The following is a 25,364-nucleotide window of genomic DNA, read 5'->3' on the forward strand; positions in this document are numbered from 1 at the left end:
TAATGAGAATGAGTAGATCATTTTGAGCATGCTCTTGTATCTTTACATTCTACCTTGTATGGGATTGATTTTTTGTTCGTTTACACTTTGTTGCAATAACTTACACCCCTAACCAAACTCACAAGGTTGTCATGGCCTCGTTTCTCTTCCCCATTGCATCGACTCGATATGATACTTTAAATGAAATTTAGAGAACGCACTTTGTGTGCCTAACAATGATAAAAGGATTCTCTTTTCACGCACCTAATAAAGACAAATTCTCAAGTTGTTGTGTATCTACTTCACTATTACTGTCTTCTTTTTATCATTTACCTTTGTAATATTCCTAATAGGAAAAAAATTCAGTGATATTAATCAAAACACATGTGCAAACAGAAAATTTCAGCAAACCATTGAACACTCGGAAATCACACCAGAATTGCTCCAAAATCAGACATTTTATTACATTTATAAGATGAGTTCAATGCAAGAACATGTGCACCTGGGCTTGCCAAAACAAGCTAGACAATCTCAAGTGATAAATTGCTGCCCGGATGCAAAGCAAAAGACTCCTCCAAAAGGTATTGCGCTGGTCCTAGAATTTTTGCACTGTTGGTTGAGTGGAACCCCTGTTTGAGCCCCAAAATCTAACCAGAAAATTCTGCCAAATTAATTCTGAGCTCCCCACCAAAAACCCAGAAAGGGTTTTCTCTAGTTTTGACGCTCCAAAATCACCCCAAATTCCCAGCACTCCTCCACTGCCAGGAAATTACGACCTGTAGAAAATTTTGTCTATGCAGCCCTCCGAAATATTGAAAAATATCCCTTAAGCACCCTTCTTGCCTTCACAAATCACTCCAACCCCAAATTCCTTCAACCAAGCCTCGCCACAAATGGCTCCACCAAAAAGCGCAGACCCCAAACAAGAGAACTTCGACCTGAGTGAGGAGCACTCTTCCAGCAAGTAATTGACCCGGAAATCACCAGCAATTTGTCCAAGGAAATAAGCAGCAAGGACCCAATACTTTTGTTCCCATAAATTCTCCCTCACAATTACGTGGCTCTATGTTCTACGTCTAACCTGAGACAAAGTAGTTTCTATCCCCTGTTGTGTGCCTTCCCTAGCCTCCACCAAATTTTGATAAAACCTTCCTAGGGTAGCACTCAAGGTCCACCGAAGAAAAGGTTGAGTCTTCTCCCTAGAAAACTTGTGTGCTCAACAGCACTTGTAACCCAGCTAAACAGCTTGAGCAACAAAGGTAAATGAGAAAATATCAAAAGGTTCCAATAGTTGCTCCCTTCCTCATACTTATACTAGCTGCCCCTTGCCCCATGTGGGTCCCTCCAACAATTCGATTTTCCCTTAGCCATTCGATTTTCTTTTCATGGGGTGCGTATTTCATGTGGGTGTGGCCCCCACATTCCACCAACAAAATAATTCGACCCACTTTTCCTAAGTTGGTGTCCAAAAATTGTATTAGCCTCCAAAATTGCAAAAATGGGTAATTCCCTCCTTGGGAAAAATTTATTGAGAAGGGATATTATAGTCCTCCCCTCCCAAATGTTGCTTGTCCTCAAGCAACTGCAAAGCTGGATGCTGCAAAATCTGTTCACTCTCCCAAGTGGCATCCTCCACCGGCAAATCCTTCCATCGAACCAAGTATTCCTGGATGACCCTGCTCCTCAACTTCCTTTCTCGTGTCTCCAAAATGGCTTCTGGTGTCAGCACCAAGTGTCCCTCATCATCCAAAGGAGGCAGTTCAGTGGTTGTCGTAACCTATTGTCCCAAGGCCTTTTTCAGGCAAGAGACATGAAATACATTATGAATTTGGCTCTCTGGGGGCAACTCCAACTCGTATGCTACCTCCCCAACTCTCTTGGCGATCCTGTAAGGCCCATAGAAGTGGGGCTTGAGCTTCTCAACCCCCTTCTGCTTTAGTGATGACTGCCAGTAGGGCTAAAGACGTAAGTAGACCATATCCCCTACCTCAAACTACCTCTCCACCCTACGCTTGTCAGCGTACAACTTTTGCTAGTTTTGTGCCACCTGTAAGTTGTCCTTGAGAGCCCTGAGAATATCTTGGCTCTCTTGGACCCAATCCTTTGCCCTAGGGGCCCTGCTATCTCCAAAAACCATGTCAAAAAAAGAAAGTGCATCATACCCATAAAGAGCTCGAAAAGGAGACATACCAATCGACATATGGTAGGTGGTGTTGTAGCAAAACTCCCCTAGGTGAAGCCACTTCACCCATGCTCTCTGCTGCCCCGTCACATAATTATGGAGGTATCCCTCCAACCACATGTTTACAATCTCGGTCTACCCGTCAGTCTGGGGGTGATAACTAGTGTTGGGTGTAAGCTCTGTCCCCACCAGTCTAAACAACTCCTGCCAGAAAGCCCCCATAAATCTGTTATCTCGGTCACTGACTATGGTCTTTGGAAGACCATGTAGTCGGAACACCTCTCGAAAGAACAGCTCTGCTACCTGGGAAGTAGAAGACCTCGAAGGGATAGCGAAGAAGTGAGCAAACTTGGTCAGTCTGTCCACCACCACGTATATACAATCTTGTCCCTGTACAACTGGAAGCCCCATGATGAAGTCCATGGATACGCTCTCCCATTTCCTCTCTAGGATAGGGAGCGGCTGAAGTAGCCTAGTTGGGTGTGATAACTCCCCCTTGTTCCTCTAACAGACTACACACTCATGTACATGTCTCAAGACATCCCCCTTAAGTCCCCTCCATGAGAAACGCTCCCTGATGGCATAGTATGTCTTGAGGAACCTGGGGTGTCCTGCTAGAGGGGAGTCATGTGTTGCCTGCATAATCTTCTCCCTGAGCTGAGATCTAGGCACCAAGTAGATCTTGTCCTTATAATATATCACATCATCCATCACTCTGAACCTGTCATCCCCACATGTGCCATCCAGTATCTCACAAGCTTGCCTATCCTTGGAATACTCAACCAAAAGTTGAGCCTTCCAATCATGAGTGATGTCCATCAAAGATAATGTCGCGGGCCTCCGAGAGAGGGCATATGCCACTACATTCTGCTTTCCCTTGACATACTCAATCTCAAAGTCATAGGCTTGGATTTTACTCACCCACTTTTACTGTCTCTCCTGCAATGTTTGCTACTCTAGGAAAAACCGAAGACTGTTGTGGTCAGTCTTCACCTTAAACCAATTTCCCACCAAATACTACCTGAACTTAGCATATGCATGCATCACGGCCAGCATCTCCTTGTCATAAATAGAGTACAACCGCTCATGGGGTAGCAGTTTTCTGCTCTCAAATGTGATAGGATGGCCCCCCTGCGTCAACACAGCTCCAACCCCTTCACCAGAGGCATCACACTCCAACACAAACGATCGTGTGAAATCCGACAAAGCCAAGACAAGACAACTTCTCATGACCTTCTTAAGGCACTCAAAGGCCTCCTGTGCCACCTGCGTCCACTCAAAGGCCCCCTTCTTAGTCAAATTTGTGAGGGGTGCTACAAGTTGTGAGAATCCTCTCACGAACCTCCTATAGTACGTGCAAATGCCCAAAAATCCTCTCAACTCGATCACATTCTTGGGCGTCGGCCAATCTAGGATGGCCCTAATCTTCTCCTGGTGTACCTTCACTCCATCCTCTCCTATCACATGCCCAAGGTACAACATCTCCATCAACCCAAACTCACATTTGGACATCTTCGCATACAACTGTTGCTCCTCAAGTATGCGAAGTACTTCCTCCAAGTGTTGGAGGTGCTCCTCCCAAGTTCGGTTATAGATAAGAATGTCGTCAAAGAAGACAAGGACAAAGTGCCGCAACTTCCCACGAAACATGTGGTTCATACAGGACTAAAATGTAGCCGAAGCGTTGGTTATCCCGAAGGGCATCACTAAGAACTCAAAGTGTCCATAATGGCAATGAAAGGTAGTCTTGGGGATGTCCTTCTCCCTCACCCGGATCTGGTGATACCCCGAACGTAGATCTATCTTAGAGAAGTATCTCGCTCCCCTAAGCTCATCCATCAGCTCATCAATGTGCAGAATGGGGTACCTATTCTTCAATGTCTTCTTATTGAAGGCTCTTTAGTCGATGCTCATGCAGAGAGTCCCATCCTTCTTCTTCACCAACACCACAAAAGAAGCAAAGGGAGTCGAACTGGACCTGATGTGTCCCAATCTCAGCAACTCATGTATCGAACTCTCAATTTCGTCCCGATAAGCTTTGGGGTGCCTCTAAGGTGTAGTGATGACTGCATGCACCCCCTCCTCCAGCTCAATAGTATGCTCAAACCCTCTGTCTAGTGGCTTGCTTGGAGGAATCTCCCCAAAGACCCCCTGGTGTCTCTCCAACAAGGCTAGTACATCTGGATGCACAGGTCGTGTCGAAGCTCCTGTCTCTAAAATCCTAAGCTCCACTGCCCACTCTATGTCCCCATGTCGTAAATTTGCCTCCATTCAGTGAGCGAAAATTGTTTGGGGTAGGTAAGAGTACGTCCTTCTAACTTATGCTAATCAGTGGTGACCCTCCCCAATGAGTATAACCACTGGACACCGATCACCACGTTGGTGTCTGGAACATCAACTACAAAGAAATGATCAGTGATGGAGTAGTTCCCCATCATCAGAGTCAAACTGGGAACATACCTCGTGCGCTGCATCGTTTAGTCTCCTGGAACTAGCATCGAGAACCCCTCAAATGCCTCTGTGTGAATGCCCGTCCTCTCCATCATCTGGGCATCGATAATATTGTGGGTGTCACCACTGTCTATTAGAACTGATACTCACTGCCCTTGCACAGTCCCTCTAACCCCAAGTGTCAAATACTTCGAGACTCCCCGAAGCGAAGCAAGAAATCCCCCCTAATAAGGAAAACGGTCCTCCTCTATGTGGTGGTGGTTTCCCGTACTTTTTTCGAGGAAAGAATCCATTAGTTGTTGTGTTTCCATTGCCATCTCCTTTGCTGCCACTTCGTCTCTTAATTCCTTGTTGGTCTTCCTTCCTTATTTTTTGTGTAGGTCTAAGGAGGAAAGGGAGTCTTTAGATTGATTCCTTGTGAGTATTCTCTCAAAGGATGGGGGAGGAGGACTGAGAGGAATGTTTGGGGAGGAAGAGAGGGTGAAGGGAGGCAGGGAGGGAGGACCAAGGGGGAGGAGGGGGGAGAGGAGGAGGGGATGAGGGGTTCATTTAGGGCCAAAGGAGGATCGAAGGAGGGGTTGAGGGGCCTGAAGGGATTGGGGTCATGGAGGGGAGGTTGGGGGATGGCTGAAAGAGAGGGGGAGGGATTTAGAGGAGCTGATTGGGATGGGGCTTGCTGAGAGGAAGATTTGTTCGTTGTCTTCTTTTTTTTGACTGGTTCCCATTTTGTTTCTTGGACTTCTACTTCATCAGTTTCTTGCTTTTTTGGACATCTATTAGCAAAATGACCGTACTCGTGACATACCTTGCATTTAAATGGGATTTGTTCGTAGTCCAGTTGCTGAATGTGCATCCAGCTATCAACTCTAATCTTTATTGCTTCCGGAAGGCCTTTTCCCAGATCGACTTCCACGCAAATCCTTGCACAAGCGTGCATATTCTCCTTTGGTTCGCTTCTATCTATGTATTTTCCAACTGCATTTCCTATTACTTTTACTGATTCGTCTCCCCAACAGTGGAGGGGGAGGTGGGGGAGGCGAACCCAAACTGGAACAACATTCGGAACATCCAACTCAGGGTCAAAGTATGGTGTCCATCGATTTAGATAAAGTCCCCTTGTGTCCATGAAATATGGTCCGTTCCTGAATATCAGATCTTTGTCTTCTTTGGTTTCGAAGTGGAATGTGAAATATCCTCTTCCACAGAAGCGAATGGAGATTTTCCCATTGATTGAAGGTGACCAGTTCCGCTCGACCCACTTCTGCACTGATCTAGGAGAAGGCCAGAGGCCTGTAAACTGACCCACCAAGCCACACTCTGAAAGAGAGAGGGAAACTCGACGAGGTAGAGGGGGTAAAACGATTTCTGGAATGTCATCAAGTTTCTTAACAAATTTGGAGATAGATGGCCTTGATCGAGGAGGACCAAGAGAAGATATCAAGGAGGCGAAGGCAGAGGTAGACTCTTCTGGAGGATGCTCAACCGAGAGAGAAGATGCAAAAAGGCTAAGTCACCTGACACGGGGATTTGGGATTCATAGGATACGGGGATTCGAGTGTCGTATTCGGACACGTTGACCCCCCGGAACATACATAGGATTCGTTATATATTATTTTATTAAAATATATATATATATATATATAGATATTAAAAATTAGATATTTCTTACACAAATTCTCATTAATGATACAAATTCATTGATTTCAAACATAGATCTTCATATAGATGTTAGTTTTACTGTTTACAAAGTTAGTAACATTATAGCATGCATAGTACATACAAAATTCAAATATCTGCATAAACCCTCACAAACCTCATAAACCCTCGTAAACCCTCACAAACCTCATAAACCCTCACAAACCTCATAAACCCTCACTCATAAACCCTCACAAACCTCATAAACCCTCATAAACCCTCACTTTTTTGGGATTCGAATCCCAAAATCAAGACACGACCGGGATTCGATGGTGTCCTGTTAGGACACGTGGTGTCCCATTTTAGGATTCGAATTCCCATCGAATCGTGTCGGATTCGTGGGATTCGGACACGTACCCCATCCGGAGGATACTCTGGAGGGGCCATGGCTACCGCTGGAGGCCAAGGCAGCAAGAAAACGCGCAGGCAGAGAGCACAAAGCTAGGTCATATATATATATATATATATATATATATATATATATAACAAGACACATAAATATATATTTAAAAAATAAACATATATATTAAAGTGTATATATGTTAATATAAACAATATTAGTTAATCATATTTCTTAATTTTTGGTGATGGCATTCAACAATATAACATTTTATTAGTTGTTTTATTTTTGTGATGAAATCTTTGTCTTTATTACTTTTTAGTTTAATTAAGCTATATTTAAGCTAAGCGGCAGGTACTGGCTACTATGTAGCCCTTGTTAAATACTAGGACGTCGGTAATAGGGCATTACTTGCAAGACAGTAACTTGTGTCTTGGGATAACTGCTTATCTGTAATCGTATAAATAGAGGTTATATCTATTATTTAAAATGTCTGTCTTACTTTAGAGTGACTGTCATGACTGCATGTAGAGGAAGAATAAGTATGCTTCTGTTATCTAATGAAGTAAATTCTGTTTTCTAAATTCTAAGACATATTTCTATCATTTGTATCATTTTTCTATATATTGGGACCACCACAGAAAAACATCAAATGGAATACCCATATCGCATGAATTTGTGCTTCTACTTGTTTAGATGAATTTCCCAAGAATTGTATTTAGCCTTTTAAACTGTTAAAAGGAATTTCCTATGATGAGCCTTTGATGTTTTGAACTGTACTTCCTAGGAATTGTGTCTAGATTATTTATCAAATAAATTCAGTATATATCTGTTAATTAGACTGTGTCCATTAAGCATGTTAACCAAACATAAACTATATTCAAGACAGATATCATGCAAAATATTACAAGTCAATTATATGCAACTTACCAACTTTATCCAAGGTTGCAGCCAACATTGCTCTCTCCCAAGTTCTCTGCATTGCAATTCAAAACATAGTAATCCAAAAGCAGTCACAAGAAATTATTGTCATTCGATTTCTAAAACTGCTTTGAAACCAAACCATTATATTGCAAAATAAGTAACAACTTGTCCTAAACTTGTAACTAATACTAAAGGCACCAAATAAAACTATCAATATACCTTTGATGCATTGTTCCAAAAGTTTTTGCAAATCCAAATGTCTCTTTCATTTGATAGATTCAAATAAAACTTAAGGCAAAAGTTAAAACTATATATAAAAAGTAAAAGAAAGAGACGTTACAACAAAAAGCCTTTAGTAACACCAATTTGTAAGAAAAATGACAAACAAATTATTAAACACTTCTCTTTGCTAAACATTGTAGGAAATCCTTTTATACAAAATACACATGGAAGGAACTGTTGGTCAAAGTTGTCATTGATGTCAATATGTTGAAGCATTGTTGAAGATAACAAAACCCTAAGTGTTGACTGCAAGAGGAGAAGCTTGCAATATTAAAGGAAAAATCCATGGTGCCAAATACAATGATGATGATAATGGAAACCCTATAATGAAAAAGCCTTAAATCATAAATGTTGTTGTCCTTGCTCTTGATGAAGATGCCCATGAGACCTAATGAATATAATGCCAAATAAATCCTCAAACAAGGCTATTTTGGAAGCCACCCAGGCGTTACGAGTTTCTGATGAAAATCACCTCAAAGATGAAAAAACCCACCTCCTTAAGGTTTTTAATAAGAATGGCTATAGCAGGTCCCAGTGTCTTAGAGCCTTCCTTAAGGCAGAAAGAGGTCCTAGGAAGAGGAATGATCCCAAGGATCGATTTTCTAGAGTGCACCTTCTGTTTATTCAAGGGACCATGGATAAGATTGCAAGGGTCCTAAAAAAGCATAATATTCCTTCAACATTTAGGCCCCTTAGCACTATTCGGAGCTCCCTAAGATCGGTTAAGGACCCTGTGAACCCTAAAGATGGGAAAGGTGTTTACATCATTCCTTGCTCCTGTGGGACTCCATATATTGGTGAAACTGGTCGATCAATAAATCAAAGGATTTATGAGCACGTTGCTGACATCAAGCATGGTAGGTCTCGCTCCTCCACTTTGGCAGAACATGCAGAAAAGACAAATCATCACATCTGCATCGAAGAGGCTAGGGTCATTGCAAGGATTGACCATTTTCATCATCGTAAATTTAGGGAGGCCTTGGAAATTGAAAAAAGGCCTATAAATCTGAATAGAGATGATGGTTGGAGTATCAGCAGGTGTTGGATCCCTGCGCTATCTTCCTAAGTTGTTTTTTTTAGAAGTTCATTTTTTTATTTCTTTGGTAATAAAAATATTTATATTAAAAAAAATTATAATTTTTGGATTTTAGAGATCTGTGGGTTGAATCTTTTGAATTCATGATCGGAGAAACCACAGTTTAGGTTTTTGAATCAACGTTTCGAATCCCAAATGGGATCCATCATCAGGATATGAGAATGATGATGAGCAGAAGAGCAACACAGCATTGATAAATAGTGGTGAGGATAAAACCAATAAGAAAGACAAACTGTCGGCTGTCATAATTTTTATAATTTTTAATTAATTTATTAATTTGTTTAATTAATTTTATTAATTTTTGAATTTAATTTTAATTTTTATATAATGAATTTTGATATTTTTATTTATATTAATTAATTAGTTTTATTAATTTTATATATATACTATTAATATGTTTTTTAAAAACTTATTTTGTTATAATATATAATATTATTAGTTTTAATATGAAATTCATTCCTAAATAATTTTATTTAAATTATTAAAATTAATTATATTATTAATATATTATTAATCTTATATTAATTATCATAATTATTATAATAATTATATTAGTATTATTATAATTTATTAAATTATTATTCCTAAATATATATATATATATATAATTATATTATTACTAATAAATTATTATTAATATTAATTAATTATTTATTTAATTATTTTAATTAATTATTTAATTAATTAATTATAATAATTATATTATTATTATATTAATTAATATTAATTAAATTAATTTAATTATATTATTATTAATTATAATATTATTAATACTAATTATATTAATTAAATTAAATTACTTCAATTATATTATTAATACTAATTTGTTTTTAGAATAAAATATTAATCCTAAAATGAAACTAAATTAACTTTATACCTAGGGAATATTGATTCTACAATGAAACCTAGGGAATATTAGATTATTAATATTACTTATATTAATGATAATATTAATATATTATATTATTTTATTATTTTATTATTATTATTAATTATATAAATTATTTATTAATATATTATTAATATTAATTATTTGTATTATTATTAATATATTTTAATTATTAATAATAATATTAATTATATCAGTTATTATTATAATTAATTAATTATTTATTTATTTAATTATATTGATTATATTAATTATATTATTATTTATATTTATATTATTATTCCTCAATATAATTTTATATTATTATTATAATGAATTAAATGATATTAATTATGTTAATTATATTATTATTAATAAAATAATAATAATAATATTAATTCTATTCATTTTGAAAATCTATACCTAGACCTTAATGAAAAGAAAGACTTGAAGGCACAAGAAAGGAGAGGGATAACTTACCTGCTCAGGTCTTTACCAGAGGATGCGCTTGCGTTTTTTATTTCCTTGATCAAGGGCAGCCAGCTCCCGCTAATCTCCACGCCATTATCTCTGTTCATATTATGAGGATGCTTGATAATTTCAAGCGCTTCTCTGATCTTTCGTCTCTGATGCTGCTCTTCCCTAGCGATAATTGATGCGCCTTCCAGACAGATATGGTGTTTAGTTTTTAAGGAGTGCTCTGCTAGGGCTGAAGTACGAGATCTTTCGTTCTTAATATCCGCGCCATGTTCCTTAAGTCTTGTCTGGAGGGAGCGACCTGTTTCACCAATGTAGCATTTTCCACACGAACACTCTATTTTATAAACTCCTTTAAGCTGTTGCTTGTCGATATCATCTTTTACGGACTTCAAGCTTTGTCTGATCGTACCTGGGGCTGAGAAATGAGTGATAATGTTTTTCTTTTTTAGGATTTTGGCGATTTTGTCCGTAATCCCCTGGATATACGGTAGAAAAACAATACCACAATTAGGCTGGTCTTGAGCCTTAGGTTCATGAGACATCAACTTCTTTTCAGCTTTCTCTATGGCCTTTTTAATTTCCTGTTCCTTGTAGCCTATACTTTTAAAAGTTAAGATTAGATGCTTCTTCTCTTCTTCCAGATGCTCTGAGTCGGAAATTCGAAGGGCTCTGATGGCAAGCGTGTTTAGAACACCAACCTTCTGCGCAGGGTGATGGTGGGAATCAGCATGGAGGTAACTCTCTGTGTGGGTTGGTTTCCTGAAAACCTTATGGCCCAAAGAGCCATCATCTTTTCTGATGATAAGAACGTCTAAAAATGGAATGCTTTTGTTTTCTTCAAGTTCCATTGTAAACTTAATATCTGGAGAGATCGAATTTAAGTGAAGTTTCTTTTCTTTTTATATCTTCTTTTGTAATAGTATTATAATCAATCTTTTTTATAATTAATAATTATTTTTAATAAAGTTATTTTGAACAATTTCTTTCTATAGATTTATAAATATTATAAATAAATAAAATATTTATAATAAATTTACTTTGAATAAATATTTCTTACTTTAGAATAAAAAAAATTATTTTATTAATAACGGCTCTTTGATCAAACTAGCCGTTATAATATTTCGTAAAAAGATTATTATAATTCGCTTTATTAATAATATTACCAATTATTTTTAATAACATTACTTATAATTAATTTATATAAATTTATAAATATTAAAAATAAATATTATTATTTATAATTAATTCATTTTGAACAAATTATTTCTTCTATATAATAATTTTGATTAATATTAATAAAAAAGTTCTTGAGTCAAACTAGCCGTTAAAATCTAACTGCTAGTTGGTTTTTCTCTACATCTATTTATTTTGTTGCCTAAATCGGGTTCCTCATCTTTGTTGAAATTTGGTACCGAAGGACAAGTGGTTCCCTTAGGCTTTGATCTTTGGCCTAGGGAAAAGTGTCCAAAAGAATTTAATTTTTCTCCTAAAGTGACTTTATAATTTTATAAAGTTAAATCTAATTTAAAAGTGACTTTAAGTGATAAAGTTATTAAGTCTAATTTTAAAGTAACTTTTATAAAGTAAATGAAAAATTAGAAAGGAAAAGTGACTTTGGAAATAAATGACTAAGTGGGTCTTTATTAAAGTGGGGTGAATTAAAAAATAGAAAGTGAGATTTAAATGAGCATTTAATCTCAGCCATTGATCTAAATCTATTTCAGCCATTGGATTTAGAGATCACCCAAAAGTCACTTGGAGTTATATTAAAGGAGGAAAAGGTCATTCATTCTTTCATGAGCAGATTGGGAGAAGGAGAGCAAGAGAGATTTCTGAGCAGGGAGGAGAAGGAGACAGCAGCTTGGCACACATTCCAAGGCAGCAGTTGAGCAGATTTGTACAGCTGATTCAGCACATAGTGAAAGGTAGATTTTTGCACAAAAATCGAGGAGCAGTTTGCTGATTTTTCTGCACACAAAACGGAGGCCGTACAGCATTTATTGCTGTCCTGTTTGCTGTAATTTCCAGATTGCTGTGAGGCACGGGAAAGGAGATAAGTTGTAAATTTGCTTGCTGATTTTTTGCTGAATAATTCTCACTGTAAAAAGACAATTTTTAGAAATAAAGAAGAGCTCTCAAACTGGTTTTCCCCAAGAGTTGTAGGGGGTTTTTCCAGGGTCAAGTTGACCAAAAATATCAGTGTTTCAATGTGTTTTAATGGCTGTTTTTTATTGCTGATTTTTAATTCTGCAATTTCCAGCATTCTGAAAAATTTCCAGAATTTGTGTTTTCAGCAATATTTATTTTTTTCAGTCTGTTAAATGTATGGTTATGGGAATGGGCATTTAACTACATGGGAGAAATAAGGAGAAACTGAAAACCGGGGTGGAAAAACAGAAATTTCTACATGGTATCGGAGGTTGAGTGCTGAAGGGCAGTTTGGGATAGCAAAAGGAAAAATTACAGTTGCTGATTTTTCACTCAGAAAATTACAACAAGCTGATTTTTTCATAAACAACAGTTTTATCTTTACTACAGCAGTGCTATTTTTCAGTTTTAGGACAGCAGGATGTCATTGGGATTGAGGGTGGAGGATAGGTTGGATGGGCATACAAATTACAGTGTTTGGAAGGAGAGAATGCAGAGTATCTTTGAGGAGGCAGAAGTCTGGGATATCATGGTGCATACCGCACAGAACCCTGTTGTTGTGCCCACTGATGTTACTCAGTTGGCTGAGTATAAAAAGAAGAACAATAAGGGTAAGAGGCTGATTCTAGACGGAATCAAAGACCATTGCATTCCTCATGTGAGAGGAAAGAGCAATGCCCATGAGATGTGGACAGCATTGTCCAAGCTCTACCAAAGTACCAATGAGAACCGGAAGATGGTCCTGAAGGAGAAGCTGAAGAACATTAAGATGGGGAATGATAGTGCAGCTGGATATCTCACAAAGATTACCAATGTGAGAGATGAGTTGGCAGCGATTGGAGAGGTCATTCCATCCACTGAGTTGGTGCGTATTGCGGTGAATGGCCTCCCCCGTTCATGGTTGAACTTTGCTGATGGGGTTTGTGCACGTGAGACCCTTCCCACATGGGAGAGGTTTTGGGATGATTGCATTCAGACAGAGATCAGGAAAGGACAGCTTGGGGCAGCCAAGCCAGTTGAGCAGGATGAGGACGTAGCACTGGTGGCAGGAGGCAAGAAAGACAAAGGTAAAGGTAAACAAGGGAACACACAGAAGGACTATTCCAAGGTGAAGTGTTGGAATTGTCAAAAGATGCAACACTATGCAGTTGTGTGTTCAGAGAAGAAGAAGAAGAAGAAGGGGAAGAACCAGGACGTGGCAGCTTCAGCAGAGATTGAGGACTTTGCTGGTCGTTTTGACCGAGAGTTTGCGTTCACTACGTGTGAGTCCTCTAGTGCAGGATCACCTGCCACACAGGTTCAGAGGGAGCATGCTTTTCCCTCGATTAGCGGAGCATCTACAGGTATCTGGTATGTGGACAGTGGGGCTTCACGTCACATGACAGGAGTCTGTGAGTACTTCTCAGAGCTTTCAGAGAGTGGCACTGATATCGAGGTAGTACTCGGTGATGACAGAGCTGTTAGAGCAATCGGGGTGGGGACAGTGACATTTCAGAGGGAGTCCAAACCTCCCTTGAAGGTGTCAGAGGTTCTTTATGTGCCAGGGATGAGGAAGAACCTCATATCCGTCTCAGCTTTGGAGGACAGAGGATATGAGGTACTGTTCAAGGGAGGACAGGTGTTGATGTATCCCAGGGGCACTCCAGCTAATTCAGCTAGAATGATAGGTGTACGCCATGCAAAGGTGTACAAGTTTGCATTCCAACCCCTTTTGGCATTGAGCAGTAGTACCGACAGCAGAGCTAGCAGTTCTGAGCTGTGTGAGATTTGGCACCGCAGGATGGGACATATGTATCATGGAGCCTTGAGGACATTGCGGGAGATCACTACAGGTGTGCCAGATTTCAGTACTGATCACTTTGATACTTGCAGAGGTTGTGCGATGGGCAAGTTTGCCAAATCCCCTTTTCCCAGCAGTGACAGCAGAGCGACTGGGATACTTGATTTGATTCATTCCGATGTGAGCAGTCAGATGTCTCATGTTTCCTTGAGTGGATATGAGTACTATGTCTTATTCATTGATGATCACTCCAAGAGGACCTGGATTTATTTTTTAAAGACCAAGAGTGAGGTCTTCAAGCGGTTTCAGGAGTTCAGAGCTCTTGTGGAGACTCAGACAAGTCAAAAGATCAAGTCCTTGAGGTCCGACAATGGAGGAGAGTACACCCTTGGAGAGTTTGTTGACTATTGTGCGGAGGCAGGCATTAGGAGGGAGTTCACTGTTCCTTACAACCCCCAGCAGAACGGGGTTGCGGAGAGGAAGAACAAATCCATCATAGGGGCTGCCAAAGCCATGTTACATGATCAGGGGTTGCCATTGTTCTTGTGGGCAGAGGCCTGCAACACAGCTATTTACTTGCAGAACAGGAGTCCGCATCGTGCCTTGGGGCACATGACTCCGGAGGAGGCTTTCTCCGGGAAGAAGCCTGATCTTGGTCATCTTCATATCTTTGGATGCATTACATACTCCTATATACCCAAGGAGAAGAGGACCAAACTAGAGCCCACCGCAGAGAAGGGTATCTTTGTGGGCTACAGTGAGACCTCAAAGGCCTTTCGGATTTACATCCCTGCACAGAGGAGAGTTGTTGTCAGACGGGATGTGAAGTTCGAGGAGGACAGGGCCTTTAGGAGGTCACGGGAGTTAGAGTATCTGGATCAGCCAGACCCTCAGCAGCAGTTGAGTCAGTCACAGGGATCTAGTGGGCAGGGATCAGGAGGATCCGGAGGTACATCCATGAAGATGTCAGGTCCATCAGTGAGCAGTGGCTCGCCGAGCCAGAGGGGTGGTGCTCCGGGCAGCGTGCAGAGTAGTTCACAGAGCAGTTCACTAGGGAGTCCACTGATGGACAGCTCACACGGTACCTCAGCTTCTACAGGTTTAGGTGCAGGCAGGAGAACAACAGACAGAGAGTCAGGAGTTCAGGCTACTGATGGTGATGAGGAGGAGGAGTTTCATTCTCCTATGGGAGAAGCATGCTCAAGGAAGAGGAAGCCCAAGTGGCTTCAGGACACCTTGAGAGATGCCACATCTGTTGCTGAGCCGAAGAGGCCGGTCAGAGAGAGTAGACCACCTGAGAGGTTTTGTAGTTATATGGCGATGGTTACCAGCATCCTTGACTCTGAGCCTTCTAGCTATGAGGAGGCAACTAGCCAGCAGGTCTGGAGAGAGGCCATGCAGGAGGAGTATTCTTCTATCATGAAGAATGATGTTTGGGAGGTGGTGCCGAGGCCTGAGGGCAAATCCGTGGTTACTTCCAGATGGCTTTACAAGGTAAAGCATGCTGCAGATGGCAGCATTGAGAAATTCAAAGCGAGGTTTGTGGCTAGAGGGTTCTCCCAGGTAGAGGGAGTTGATTATGAGGAGACCTTCGCTCCCGTGGCTCGATATACTTCGATCCGCCCCATTATATCGATAGCAGCAGAGATGGGTTGGAAGATCCACCAGATGGATGTGAAGACCGCATTTCTCAATGGCTTCATACAGGAGGAGGTGTACATTGAGCAGCCACAGGGCTTTGAGGTGCATGGGAAGGAGTCCCATGTGTGCAGATTGAAGAAGGCCCTTTATGGCCTGAAGCAAGCTCCCAGAGCTTGGTACTCCAGGATAGATGCATACTTGCAGGGGATGGGTTTCACAAAGAGTGAGGCAGATCCGAACCTTTACTTTATTGTGATTGGTGAGGAGCCTCTCATTCTGGTGCTGTATGTGGATGACTTGATCATTACAGGTGCAGAGAGACTCATAGAGCACTGCAAGAGAGATCTTGCAGCGGAGTTTGAGATGAAGGACATCGGCTTGATGCATTACTTTTTGGGTTTGGAGGTGTGGCAGGAGGAGGGGCATTTCTTCCTTGGGCAGGGGAAGTATATTGTGGACATCCTTAGCAGATTCCACATGGAGGATTGTAGACCCATGTCGACACCGATGATCACCAACTGGAAGAAGCTTCATGCTTCGGATTTCGAGTTGGTGGATCCCACATTGTACAGGCAGCTGATTGGTTCCTTGATGTATTTGGTCAACACTAGACCAGATATCTGTTTTGCAGTCAACACGATGAGTCAGTTTATAAGTGAGCCTAGGAAGGTTCACTGGGTGGCTGCAATACACATTTTGCGGTACTTGCAGGGGACAGTGGATTATGGTCTGGACTACAGGCAGGGAGATGGAGTGAGATTGGCAGGATACACTGATTCTGATTGGGCAGGTTGTGCTTCTGATAGGAAGAGCACTTCAGGGTGTTGTTTTGGGTTGGGTTCAGCAGTAGTGTCATGGTTCAGCCGGAAGCAGCAGTCAGTAGCACTGAGTTCAGCGGAAGCAGAGTATATGGCAGCCAGTCTAGCTAGTTGTGAGGCCATCTGGCTTCGCAAGATGTTGTTTGGCTTATTTGGTCAGCCATTGAGACCTTCAATGATTTACTGTGATAATCAGAGTTGCATTAAACTCACGGAGAATCCAGTATTTCATGACAGGTCAAAGCATATCAGGATCAGATATCATTTCATCAGAGACTATGTTCAGAAGGGAGTTGTGAAGCTTGAGTATATTTCCACTGATGAGCAGGTTGCAGATATCCTTACCAAAGCCTTACCACGGGGCAAGCATGTCTACTTCAGAGACAAGATGGGTGTGGTGAGGAACACCTTCCTCGGTAAGAGGGAGTGTTGAAATTTGGTACCGGAGGACAGGTGGTTCCCTTAGGCTTTGATCTTTGGCCTAGGGAAAAGTGTCCAAAAGAATTTAATTTTTCTCCTAAAGTGACTTTATAATTTTATAAAGTTAAATCTAATTTAAAAGTGACTTTAAGTGATAAAGTTATTAAGTCTAATTTTAAAGTAACTTTTATAAAGTAAATGAAAAATTAGAAAGGAAAAGTGACTTTGGAAATAAATGACTAAGTGGGTCTTTATTAAAGTGGGGTGAATTAAAAAATAGAAAGTGAGATTTAAATGAGCATTTAATCTCAGCCATTGATCTAAATCTATTTCAGCCATTGGATTTAGAGATCACCCAAAAGTCACTTGGAGTTATATTAAAGGAGGAAAAGGTCATTCATTCTTTCATGAGCAGATTGGGAGAAGGAGAGCAAGAGAGATTTCTGAGCAGGGAGGAGAAGGAGACAGCAGCTTGGCACACATTCCAAGGCAGCAATTGAGCATATTTGTACAGCTGATTCAGCACATAGTGAAAGGTAGATTTTTGCACAAAAATCGAGGAGCAGTTTGCTGATTTTTCTGCACACAAAACGGAGGCCGTACAGCATTTATTGCTGTCCTGTTTGCTGTAATTTCCAGATTGTTGTGAGGCACGGGAAAGGAGATAAGTTGTAAATTTGCTTGCTGATTTTTTTGTTGAATAATTCTCACTGTAAAAAGGCAATTTTCAGAAATAAAGAAGAGCTCTCAAACTGGTTTTCCCCAAGAGTTGTAGGGGGTTTTTGCAGGGTCAAGTTGACCAAAAATATCAGTGTTTTAATGTGTTTTAATGGCTGTTTTTTATTGCTGATTTTTAATTCTGCAATTTCCAGCATTCTGAAAAATTTCCAGAATTTGTGTTTTCAGCAATATTTATTTTTTTCAGTCTGTTAAATGTATGGTTATGGGAATGGGCATTTAACTACATGGGAGAAATAAGGAGAAACTGAAAACCGGGGTGGGAAAACAGAAATTTCTACAATCTTGTCCTCAAGATGAACCACACTAGTTGGTTCGAAACACGTCGACGAGATTTTCTCCTATGTGATTTCTACCGAAAATTCTTTGTCAAACATATTATGGATCACAGAACCCTGAATTCAAAAATATACATATGCTGAAAGAAAATGAAAATTATCAACATTAGAGGTCATATATTGAAGAAAAGTCTACACCAGCTTATAGAGGAAGTCATAAGCTTTCTAACGAGTAATTATATACCTTATAACTCCTTACCATTGCAGAGATATTAATTTTTGCACTGAAAATTATTATTTTGGTAAGTCTGCCTGAGCCTACACAAATCGGCCCTCATGTCAGCTCACACACCTTTTCAACCAACGTATCTCTTCAACATATGGCAAAACAACTATGAATAGCAAACTGAAATCATCATTCTGGTAAAAGAACTTGGTCAAGGAAGAACAGAGATAAAGGACTTGGATCTGAGGAATATAGAGCTAAAAAGTACGAAATCTGGTGCAGAATTTTTGGACGAATCTGAATTTTTTTTTATCTGTGGTTACATCACTGTTCTATAAAGGATTCGGACCTATAACTCACATCAGTTGCAGAACTGTGATATTTCAGAACTGAGCACCTGTAGCACCATATTTTCGGACCTATTGCACCTAAAAAGAATTTCGGACCTGTGGCTCATTCACTGTAACACTCGAACCTGTGGCAGAGGATAAAACTTCAGACCTGTAGCTTCTGAAGCTTGAACCAATTGCAACTTGAGACTTGTGGCATGTTTTGGCATCATTCAAGAGCAAGGTTTTTTTAACATTGTTTAGAGCAATCTGGTGAAAGAATTGAAGAAACCTTTGACAGTTCTTGGCATCTTTTGAAAGCAGTTTATTGGACATTGTTTGGAGCAGTGAAAAATTCAGACAGTCACATTTAGGCTCTGTTCTGTGGAGAATTCTCCTGTGGTTAAGCTCAACTCATACCCTCGGACTGTTGGCCAGTGAAGAGATTACAACAGTGACATTTGAGCACAGACCTGTGGTAATAAGGCTCAAGCTTGGACTTAACATTTGGAGGACTTTGCATTTTATTTGAGGGCAGATTTGGCATCTTTTGAAGTCTACAGTGACAAACTTGTGAAGTAGAGATCTAAAGCCTACAAATTTTGCCTCCTTGGACTTGAAACATTTGAAGAATGCAGACGTAAATCAAAGAAGTCTTATTGAAGATTTTGAAGAAGCCCTCTTGAAGATATTTGTTGGAGCAGCCTTTGGAGTAGACTTGTCTTCAAAGTAGACATTGGAGACTTCTTGGGGCAGCCTATTGAAGACACCTTGAAGGATTCTTGAAGACATTTGGAAGACTATAGAAGTTGATCTTGGAGGCGCCCTTGAAGATCATGATGCATTGCTGAAGTCATCATGAGGTAACCTTGAAGATTCTGTTTGGGTAACATGAAGAGTTGTGGAGACACATTCTAAGAAGACAAAGTCATCATTGATGAGTTAAGTGCCTTGGAGATCGTTTGAGGGCAATGCTGAAGGTAAAGATATTGTCAAGGCTCGTTGTAGAAGATATTGGGAGCCGTGAAGAATATTGTTGCCACTCAACATACTACCATGCCTCGTGTTCTCCACCAAAACTCCCATCCAGCCACCCCAAGTTGCAATAATCCACAGCTCCTTGTCTGAACATTTTGCCCCATGTCTCACAAGGCATATCTAGCCAACTCTCTTGGCAACACTACTGCTTCCTGAAACAGTCCCACAACTCCCTCTCAGACACCTGTGCACATCTTAGATCCAAATGTTCTTCAAAAATGTGTTGATACCATGTTAGAATTCCATGCACCCCAAGTTTGGTCTATGTTTTGACAATTTCACAAAACAGAAAACATAAACATACTAAACTGCCTAACTTTAAAAACAACTTTTGCACAGCAGAATATATCAGCAATTAGATACACAATACACAATATTTATTGCCCAAAATTGATTTCCTATTAGTCCATTAACAAGAATCCTTAGGCTTCCCGTACCAGGGATAATGGCCCTTTACAATCCCTAGAAAATGCCCAATTTCAAGACAAACCCTTTGTCAAATTTCCTAGGGCAGAGGCTATTTCCCTTAAGTCCTCTTCTGCCCAACTACAATGTCCAGTGGCTGTCCTTTGCAACCAAGACTTACAGCCACCAATTTGCCCAGCCAGCTCCTCTAGGCACAGGCATCCATGAGTGCACACCTTTCCCTCTCACCAAGCACAACCGCTTTCAGTTGAGTCTGCCCTTCCGCCAGGTCACTTAGACACCTTTCCTAGGCTCAATGGCCTTCCTACCTTTTAGGCTGCTGTTCACTCTTGCACTAGCTGTTGCACGTTTAGCAGCCTTCAACCAACCTTAAACAGCCTGGTTACTCCTTAAACCAGCTCGGCCTGCTGCCCAAGGACAGTAACAGCCTGCAGCTGTCCTCAAACTAGCTGTAGCAGCCCTCTGTTACTTCTAGACAGTCCTGCAATCCTTTATCTTGCTGTAGCCTGTCCTTATCCTGTGCCACAGCCCTTTCTCAAGCTGCAGCTAGCCTTCAAATCATGCCCAGCAGTCCTTAGACCTTGCAGCCAGACTCCAAACCACCTCGGCCTTCAACCTTTACCAGTCTTAACACAGATTCCTAGGGCTGCAGCCTAGTCTCTTAAGGCACAGACATCAGCTTGGCCTTCCTGAAACAACCCCATGGTTCCACAAAGAATACCCTGCTACCCTAAACTCAGGTCTGCAATAACCTCAGAAAATCAGAACCCGAAAATCTCTGAAATCTGTCCTAAAACCGTCCAAATGTGATCTATTTATACTATATAGTGGTTTGCAAGCCAAAAAGAAGGAATGCAACCCTTCAAAGTGTCACACCTCTTCGGCTCCCAGCCAACCTTTCAAGTGCCTAAGATAACGTATCTCTTCAAGCTGACCCAAGAAATATTTTCCGAGCTACCAGATTCAACAAACTGTAATATACTCTTTCACCCACTGATGCTATTATTAGACGCAATGCCTTAATTTTCACTAAATCTTGCATATTCTTGAAATCACTTGAAATTTATGGGCTTTCTTCTCCATCACTGTACAACCCCATCCGTACATGGTACTTTCTAAAGATAGAAAATCTGAAAATAGACAATCCCTGATCACCAACAAAATTCACATGCAAGCTCTTCTCCAAAAGGGTTATCTATAAATATTATTAATTTCCAAAAATTAGAAAACTTCTAAACATAGCATATTCAAAAACCAGAAAATTTTCCTTTCAGAACTATCAAATAGGTACTCAAAACTGTAGCCAGTTGCTAAAACTAGGAAATTTATAAAAAGATAAATTTTCCTGAAATATCAAGTCTTGAAATCAGGAAATACCCTTGTGAAACAATCTCCCTCCCATCCATGCTCCAACATGGGACACCTACTAAAAATAGAAATTGATCTGTTCCTGGCTGATCTCAAACTGAAAGTGATGTCCGTGAACCAATCAGAAAAACTCAGCCAAATCTTGGACTGTGATAATACCAAAGTGTATGCTCACATACATGCTCAGTGCTTCACAGATTTGCATGAGGAAATCTAGTGTTGGCACACATCATTAAATCAGGAAGTACCCTTTTGAAACAATCCCCCTCCCATGCATGCTCCAAGATGGAACAACTACTAAAAATAGAAATTTGATCTGCTCCTGGCTGATCTCAAACTGAAAGTAATGTCTCTGAGCCAATCTGAAAAACACAGCTAAATCTTGGACTGTGAATTGTATTACCAAAGTGTATTTTGACATATGTGAATTGTATTACCAAAGTGTATTTTGACATATGTGAATTGTATTACCAAAGTGTATTTTGACATATGTGCTCACTGCTTCACACAAGATTTGCATGAGGCAATCTAGCGTTAACACACATCATGAAGTCTTTGCTTATACACAGCCAAACTTCAACCTTTTGGCCAATGCTTCATGTATAGCATTGCAAATTTGATCTTGGAGACTTTAAGTTGCTGCAACATGACCTATATGCATTTCTTCCAATTTAACCCTCAATTCTGAATTTCCTCAAGGAGAAAAATTCATTTTTACTGCCATTTCATTGGATAACATTGACGCAGAGGATAATAGGCAGACTTTTGCTGCAGACAAATTAGCTCATCGACACTAATTGCAGTTGAAGGGCTTCTAAGATCAGACAGCTCAAAGTCAGCCTTCAGTCGCCTTCTTATCATGATCTCTGACATAGTGCTTATCATCCTTGCCTCATCGATGCCCCATGGTGGGATGTCCTTCTGATTTGAAATCTGCCTGGCTTCAACATTGGCTCCATTATTTACCCAATGACTCCCCTGTTATATCCTTTACAAGGAACATGATAAAATTTAATGCTTTGAAATAACTTGAAATGTTGGGTTGTCAAGATGTCCACCAGGTTGTGGTCTAGTGGTCCAGATGGGGCATTGCTACAATAACAACCCTATTTCAAAACCCAGCAAGCATAGATCCCTGATCATGTATATGAGTTAGCTAAGTTTGACAGCCCCCATGTTAAAGTGGGCATTATTGTGATAATGAAAAAATTGGGGTCCATAGCTCCCCACAGATCAAGAAAAGCATTTACCCTCACCAAAATACCAGGGGGTTGTCAAGACATTTTATCTTTGGAGATTTATGTTAGAAGTGGGATCCCCATTTCATCGAGTTGATAGCTAAACAGTAAACTCAAATCTTCGAAATAAGTCAATTTCGTAAATACTTGCCTACAAAACAAAGTCCGACACTTCACAAAGGGTGTGGCACTGTGGCCTTCAGCAAGAATCAAGATTATTGGTTGTGGGGTCCTATGCCACAGGCATATTTGAGAACCAATTTTATTAATAGTGTGGCATGTACCGCAACTGCATCATCATGACAGGGCAGGGATATATTATCTGGAATCAACTGAATTGCACATTACTTTTTTTTTCGCAAATTACCAGACTTGGCTAAGCTCCATTTTTTGGGCTGTTTAACACTGTATCTGATTCTAACATTAACTTTCAGCTTTTCAACTAGGTTAAGTCAGCTTAAGTGAAGAATCTATTGCATCCTGCCTATTTGATGGTTGAGGAGCTCAACCTTTTAAGCAACAATCCTCACATTTTTTGGTATTTTAGATTGCATAGTGAGAACATCACTAATCCAAGCATATCTCTTGGGAGAGCATAGTCCGATAGAAAAGTTTGAAGAGGTGCCCTCGACTATAAATTTCACATGATACGCATCCTGTTAGCAAGCATTAAAAAGCAATCTAGTCAATATAGACGGGTAGCAGGTACAAGAGGCTTCACTCACTGAAATTTACAATTCCTTCGCAGTAACAGATCCTAACTTCATTTTTATCCTATTATAACGTTAGCAAAAACTTACAGACGAATAAAAGAAACTCATCATTTACATCATTCCAAAATCAAAGATAGCAAATTAGATTCCCAAGGCATTTGAGGATCTTACTCCCACCCGGGTACATTTACCATCTATACCCTGGAACCACGTCCTGGCATGTGCAGAAGAATTATGAGCCATGGAATATTAATAGGGACCATCAACACCACAACGGGGCTGAAAGTAAAAGTGATCCTACTCCAATCAAATGAACAAGAGATCAATAGAAGTGAAATCAAATAGGGCCAGGCAGATTTCATATTCTCTTGTTCAATATGAAATTTGAATAATCTGCTCCAAATAATAAATACAGATCCTAACCTAACTCTAAATCTCTTGAACATGTGAAAAACGAGATCTCAGACTAAATTAAGACAGGACAAATTGAAATCTGACATCCAAAAGAAGGAATTGAAACCTTGACGTACTGTTGAGAATGCATCAAACTCGCTCCTGCTCTAATTAAGCTGAACATGTGAGCTTCCGTCAGGCGGTTAAACTAAATTTCAGCAAAAAATTAATGACTAATCAATCTAATCTCATATCAGCACTGAGCAGGTCGAACCGGGAAATATCTTAAAGGCCGCGAAGATTTATATCGATGTGACTAACCCAACACAGAAAAAATCTTGAAAATATTTAAATGTGTAAAATATAAATGTTTGATATAAAATAAATATTTTACTACTAATTCATGGACATTTTGTCAAATGTAGAATATATTGACTTGAAAAATCAGTCGATTTCTCCAAGACCATGGTAAACTTTAACGAATTGGAGGTATAATTAGAATTGCCCATGTTAAAAGAGTACAGAAGTTAAAATGTGCAATGCAGGATGATTTTAACATGAATTTAACCGCAATTTGCCAATACTGAGATTTAAAAATACAGATCATATTGATCTTTTATAATTAAATCAATCCAAACCTGGATCATAGGCTTGCCGAGAATCTCTACCAAGGGTTTGCCTTCAAAACGAGTCGAACGGAAACGGGCCGGAATAATTCCGACGACTCGGTTCCGGGCACGATTCGATCTGGCGACCAGTCGGAATCCAACAGTAGCAGCCGCCACGGCTGCTCCCGCTAGTAAACCGTGCAAGATCCAAAACTTGCATTGACCTGAACCAGAAGCTGATTCTGTCATTTTTCACTGTACTGATATTCTTTTTCAACTGCTGCTTCTGCGCTTTAGCCTGTTATAGATCTGAAATTTTTGTGGGCTGAGAAATTAGATTTGAGAATATATTTTGTATTGTTCCTGTGGAAGGAGAATTGATTGATATATAGATGTTTAATGTCGTCAGACATTTACTGGATCATGATACGCACGTGATGTTTTGAGAAACAGAAGCTCAGGGGGGAGTTCGGACTCGAGTGTAAGCTGTTCAAATGGTGTTGAATCTTCGAAATCTCGTTATATAGAGAATCTGTAGGAGGTTAAAAAACTAATAATAATTTAAGCTCTTTCATATATATATATGTCGCAGGTGGATGGACAGCATTGTACTTTTTGGTTGGTTACAGTTATACCGTAATTCAGTTTGAAGGGGGTGTTTTATGGTAACGGTTAACTAGCTTGTTATATCGGGTATTAAATGTCTGTTTAGCTGTATTAAATGTCTGTTTAGCTGTAAGCTCGATAGTTATATAGTTTTTGGTGGGGACAGAGTGTTCAGAAAGCATCGCTCATATCTGTTTTATATGACTATCGAGCTTGCAGCTAAACAGACATTTAATACCCATAGCAGACTCGTTAACCCTTTCCGTATTTTACCGATCTTACACCGAAAAATACATGAA

The 25,364-nt window shown here is 39.9% G+C and overlaps 1 protein-coding gene across 2 annotated transcripts in view; it reads right to left on the reverse strand.

Moving 5' to 3' along the window:
- The window catches only part of CKS (Nucleotide-diphospho-sugar transferases superfamily protein), a 175,717-nt gene extending 150,611 nt beyond the window's left edge, over positions 1-25,106 (reverse strand). Inside the window, exons 1-2 of one of the 2 annotated variants that reach the window (XM_089416893.1) lie at positions 24,490-25,106; positions 7,578-7,623 (exon numbers count right to left, since the gene is read on the reverse strand). In XM_089416893.1, coding sequence (XP_089273019.1) covers positions 7,578-7,623; positions 24,490-24,708 — 265 coding nt within the window. In that variant the 5' untranslated portion in view covers positions 24,709-25,106. The remainder of the gene's footprint in view (positions 1-7,577; positions 7,624-24,489) is intronic. The other variant, XM_089416892.1, reaches the window with a different exon arrangement.
- Between the last annotated feature and the right edge of the window lie 258 nt (positions 25,107-25,364).

This window comes from Pinus tabuliformis, chromosome 3_2 (genome assembly GCF_031772625.1).
Source record: "Pinus tabuliformis cultivar Carrire ecotype Pingquan chromosome 3_2, CPIR1, whole genome shotgun sequence".
NCBI lineage: Eukaryota > Viridiplantae > Streptophyta > Pinopsida > Pinales > Pinaceae > Pinus > Pinus tabuliformis.